Source organism: Amblyraja radiata, chromosome 1 (assembly GCF_010909765.2).
Source record: "Amblyraja radiata isolate CabotCenter1 chromosome 1, sAmbRad1.1.pri, whole genome shotgun sequence".
NCBI classification, from domain to species: Eukaryota; Metazoa; Chordata; class Chondrichthyes; order Rajiformes; family Rajidae; genus Amblyraja; species Amblyraja radiata.
This window is the reverse complement of record NC_045956.1, coordinates 135,074,212-135,079,436: the sequence shown is the minus strand read 5'-3', so window position 1 is coordinate 135,079,436 and position 5,225 is coordinate 135,074,212. Positions and strand designations below refer to the sequence as shown.

Sequence of the window (5,225 nt, the reverse complement as noted above, 5' to 3'; positions counted from 1 at the left end):
ATCCCTGCCTTCTCTCCATACCCCCTGATCCCTTTAGCCACAAGGGCCACATCCAACTCCCTCTTAAATGTAGCCAATGAACTGGCCTCAACTACGTTCTGTGGCAGAGAGTTCCACAGATTCACCACTCTCTGTGTGAAAAATATTTTCCTCATCTCGGTCCTAAAAGATTTCCCCCTTATCCTTAAACTGTGACCCCTTGTTCTGGACTTCCACAACATCGGGAACAATCTTCCTGCATCTAGCCTGTCCAACCCCTTAAGAATTTTGTAAGTTTCTATAAGATCCCCCCTCAATCTTCTAAATTCTAGCGAGTACAAGCCGAGTCTATCCAGTCTTTCTTCATATGAAAGTCCTGACATCCCAGGAATCAGTCTGGTGAACCTTCTCTGTACTCCCTCTATGGCAAGAATGACAAAACAAGATCAAGTTTTTTGAGCAGGTGGCAAAGGTGACCGGAATGGGTAGGGTGGTGGATGTTGTCAACATGGATTTTGATAGGGATTTTAAGAAAGTCTCCCATGGTAGGCTGATCCAGAAGTTTAAGATGTACAAGATGAATAGAAACATAGTAACATAGAAAATAGGTGCAGGAGTAGGCTATTCTGCCCTTTGAGCCTGCACCGCCATTCAATATGATCATGGCTGATCATCCAACTCAGTATCCCATACCTGCCTTCTCTCTAACTCCCTCTTAAATATAGCCACAATAGTGACTTGGTTGTATAGATTCAGAATGGCGGAGTAGACAATGGGCCGAATGGTCTAATTCTCCTCCACGTAATTATGATCTTATGAAATGAAGCAGTAAGGAAGTTATGGGCATTCTTATTGGCCTCTTTTCCCCCGATTTCAGTCATTTCTTAGTAGTTTTGGAAACCCAGTAATGAAAAGCAGCAATTTATGGATATGTTTAAAAAAGAACTGCTGATGCTGGTAAAATCAAAAGTAGACACAAAATGGTGGAGAAACTCAGCGTGTGAGGCAGCATCTATGGAGAGAAGGAATTTGCTGTGTTTCAGGTCGAGACCCTTCTTTAGACCCTGTCAGGGGAGGGGTAGGACAAAAAAAGGCTGTATGTTATGCATGTGTTTGACTGTCGAAATACAGCTTGCATTTCTATATTGATTAATGTTCCTCACATGGTCCTATTATCTAATTGTACTGCCGATCAATCGAAGTAAGTCAGAGGTAAACCCCATTTTAAAAATTATCTTTTCCTTCATGTAGGCAAGGTTTGAAATAAATGTCCATACCTAGATTAGTTAAACTAATCTCCTCTGTCTAGACGCCATTCATATCTCACCCTTCCTTGCAAATCCATGTGTCTATCCAAAAGCCTTTTAAATGCTACTTTGAATCAACCTCCTCCTCCACCCCTTCCAATGCATTTCAGTCAACCGCTGCACTCTGTGTAAAAAAAAACGTGTCTGCACATCTCCTTTAAATTTTGACGCTCTCAGCTTAAAGTTATTTCCACTAGTTCATAAGTGATAGAAGCAGAATTAAGCTATTCGGCCCATTAAGTCTATTCCGCCATTCAATCATGGCTGATCTATCTTTCCCTCTCAACCCCATTCATCTGCCATGTCCCCATAATTCCTGATATCTTAGACATTTTCACCCTTTTTTTTCCGGAGACGGCAAGTTGTCCTTTTAAGAAATCAAAGAATTTACAATTTGCTTCTCTTTGTGGATGAGAGGGACACAATCTCGACCCCCCTCCCCCCTCCCCCACCCATCACACCAAAACACCATCCAGTGTCCGTAGAGTTTGGGTCGATTCGCAGTGGAAAACCACAGCTGCAAGCATTTCAAAAAAGCATTTACAGAAGATTACAAGAGGGAGGGAATGGTCCATCAGAGGGAGTCAGCACAGACATTTTCACAGCCACATCCCACCTCAGTCTACCAATCATTCATCTGATGCCAGGAACCATCTGCCATTCAGCTGGGAGGATAGAAAATAATGAACCAAAACACCTGCCCACCCTGCAGTGAGTTAGAAGGAACCACCACTTGTCAACCCAGACACACGGAACCCTCGTTACACACGAGGTGAACTCAGTAGCTAATTGGTTTTTTTTATTTGTATTTTTATTAGAAGCAGTGTACAATAGTATAAACCATGGCATATGACAAAATACATTTTGTGTACAACTTATATTTTAAATTTAACAAGAAAAAGGTAGAGCAAGAGAAAAAGAGCGAGAAAAAGAAAGAGTGAAGGAAGTGGTGATGTGTAAACCCCTAGAGTACCAGATGGGCAGTCCAGGGGTGAACAAGTGATAGCCTGTAGAAAAACAAAGACAAAAACAGTAGCTGATTTTAATACCATGCGATCTTTTAGTTACGGGGGGGGGGGGGGTGGGTGTGAGGGGGACGTCAGACGCTATAAGTCATCCAGGATGGTGTCGATCCTGGACACGAGGTCCTGCTGCTTCGAGCACAGGTGCTTGTGGTTCACGATATAGGCGTCCTTCTTCACCTTGCCGGCCACCAGGCGCTCAGCCTCCTGGCTGGCCTTCAGGGCCAGGTCCTTCACCTGGCAGTCCAGCTTCTGGATCTCAGGTGGACAAAATTGCTGGAGAAACTCAGCGGGTGCGGCAGCATCTATGGAGCGAAGGAAAGAGGCAAAGTTTCAGGCCAAAACCCTTCTTCAGATCTCAGCCACCTTCTCAGCAAGGTCGGAGACTTCGGCCTTGAGCTTGGACTGCAAAGAGGCGATGTCGCCGGAGAGGCCGGGGTGCTCCGTCTCCAGCATCTTGCGGCCACTGTTGAGCGAGCCGATGTTGCAGAACTGCTGATACTTGTTGACCGCCTCCTCAAAGTGGCAGTACAGCCCGAGATGCTTGTTGACCAGCGTCAACACTTGTTCCATGATAGACATTTCCACCCAGGGAGAAGAGTTCTGACCATCTAGCCCATACACATATGCATCTCCTAATTTTATGTACATCTATCAGGTCTCCCCTCAGCCTCCATGGTCCAGAGAAAACAATCCAAATTTGTCCAACACCTCCTTATAGCTAATAACCTCTAATCCATGCAACCTTTGTTAAACATCTTCCGCACCCTTTCTGAAACCTCCACATCCTTCCTGGAATGCAGTGACCTGAATTTTGCACAATATTCAAAATTGACAAAGCCAAACTCCATTTTGACTAACTGCATTTTGAACTCCTGACTCTTGTACTCAATGCCCCGACCTAGTCTCCTATTGTCTCTATCTCGTATTGTCAAGCCAATTTTAGAATTAGTTTGCCATCTTGGCCTGAATTCCATGGGCCCCAACCCTTTAATTTTTAATCAAACTTGTTTTATTTGTTTATTAAGTTATCTATTGAGTACTATGTTTACAAAACTGTTGTACTGCAACAAGTAATAATTTCATTGTTCCAATTCAGTACGTATGACAATTAAACACGTTTGACTCTCATGAACCAAAACACGGTACAGAACAGATCTTAGTTGCTGAGGTTAGTGTTGTACAGTCTTCGAAAGCCTGAAGGTTGCTGGGAAGAAATTGTTCTTGAGCCTGGTGGTCGTGGTTTTCAGGCTCCTGTATCTTCCTCCTGATGATTCTTAAGGGGTTGGACAGGCTAGATGCAGGAAGATTGTTCCCGATGTTGGGGAAGTCCAGAACAAGGGGTCACAGTTTAAGGATAGGGGGGAAGTCTTTTAGGACCGAGATGAGGAAAACATTTTTCACACAGAGTGGTGAATCTGGAATTCTCTGCCACAGAAGGTAGTTTAGGCCAGTTCATTGGCTATATTTAAGAGGGAGTTAGATGTGGCCCTTGTGGCTAAAGGGATCAGGGGGTGTGGAGAGAAGGCAGGTAGAGGATACTGAGTTGGATGATCAGCCATGATCATATTGAATGGCGGTGCAGGCTCGAAGGGCCAAATGGCCTACTCCTGCACCTATTTTCTATGTTTCTATGTTGCTATGATAGTAGCAAGATTAGAGCATGACCAGGGTAGGGTGACTGATATTTTTCAGTGCCTAGTATCAGCTTTTCAGTGATACTAAACTAAGTGGGACATGTTGGGTCCCATGTTCACACGGGAAGGCTCGTCCCCCAATACAATATTCCACCTCTCCACCAATTCCAAAATTGGTGGCCAGTGGGGGGGGTGGGGGGGGGGGGGTTCTGGAGCACTAGTATGGGTGTTGTGGGCCGAAGTGACTGGTTTCCAGAGGGCTGGTATGGACATTGTGGGCCGAATGGATTCTTGGGCTGACAGCTCAGTCACTCAGGCCTGGTGGGCTGGCCGCTCAGTCACTCAGGCCTGGTGGGCTGGCAGCTCATTCATTTAGGGGGGGTGGGCTGGCAGCTCAGTCACTCAGGGCTGGTGGGCTGGCAGCTCAGTTACTCAGGGTTGGTGGGGCTGGCAGCTCAGTTACTCAGGGTTGGTGGGGCTGGCAGATTAGTCACACAGTGCTGGTGGACTGGCAGTTCACATGGTTATTCCTTGAAATTCCATTTCAAGCAGAGTGCAGGCCACCGAATTCAATTTCATAGCATTCCAAGCAGAATGCAGGCCACCAAATTCAACTTCATACCATTTCAAGCAAAGGGCATCCCACTTAATTCAATATCACTGCATTTCAAGCAGAGTGCAGGCCACCAAATTCCGTTTCATAGCATTTCAAGCAGAGTGCAGCCCACCAAATTCAATTTCATACCATTTCAAGCAGAGTGAAGGCCACTAACTGACTCTCATCCAGGCATCCGGGGTTTTATAGTCTTGCCAGAAATCGCGATTTTTTCATCCTCGCCACTCTTTGGGAAAATATGCTTCTTCTCAATTCTCTTTTAAATTTCTTGCTGATGCATCAGTTTCTAACCATTAATTGAAAGCAGTTGTTGGCTTTGAAAGGTCCTTTGTTGTTCAATACCATGCTTCATAGCATTATGAATTCTTACATTCCCAGGTTCATTAGGGTCGCTGTGAAAGTAGTTTTAGGCACACTTTCCTATAATGGAACCGAAGAACCTGGCTGATATCAACTTGTCATTTTCAAGTCATAGTGATACAGTGTGGAAACAGGACCTTCGGCCCACCTTGCCCACACTTGTCAACATGCCCCAGCTACACTAGTCCCACCTGCCCTTGTTAGACATCCTAAAATGCAACACCTCACATTGCCATGTAATTGATTGAATTGGATCTTAGATTCCAGTGTTATTTTGGGGTATTTCAAAGCAGTTCACATATTT

The 5,225-nt window shown here is 45.0% G+C and overlaps 1 protein-coding gene across 1 annotated transcript; it reads right to left on the bottom strand.

The window, feature by feature from the left end:
- Nucleotides 1-2,332: 2,332 nt before the first annotated feature.
- Nucleotides 2,333-2,890, bottom strand: LOC116983640 (dolichyl-diphosphooligosaccharide--protein glycosyltransferase subunit 1-like). Its single transcript, XM_033037420.1, has 2 exons — nucleotides 2,666-2,890; nucleotides 2,333-2,566 (listed from the first exon to the last, which is right to left on the bottom strand). The coding sequence occupies exons 1-2, from the start codon at nucleotides 2,888-2,890 to the stop codon at nucleotides 2,393-2,395; spliced, it is 399 nt and encodes a 132-aa protein (XP_032893311.1). The 3' UTR covers nucleotides 2,333-2,392.
- Between the last annotated feature and the right edge of the window lie 2,335 nt (nucleotides 2,891-5,225).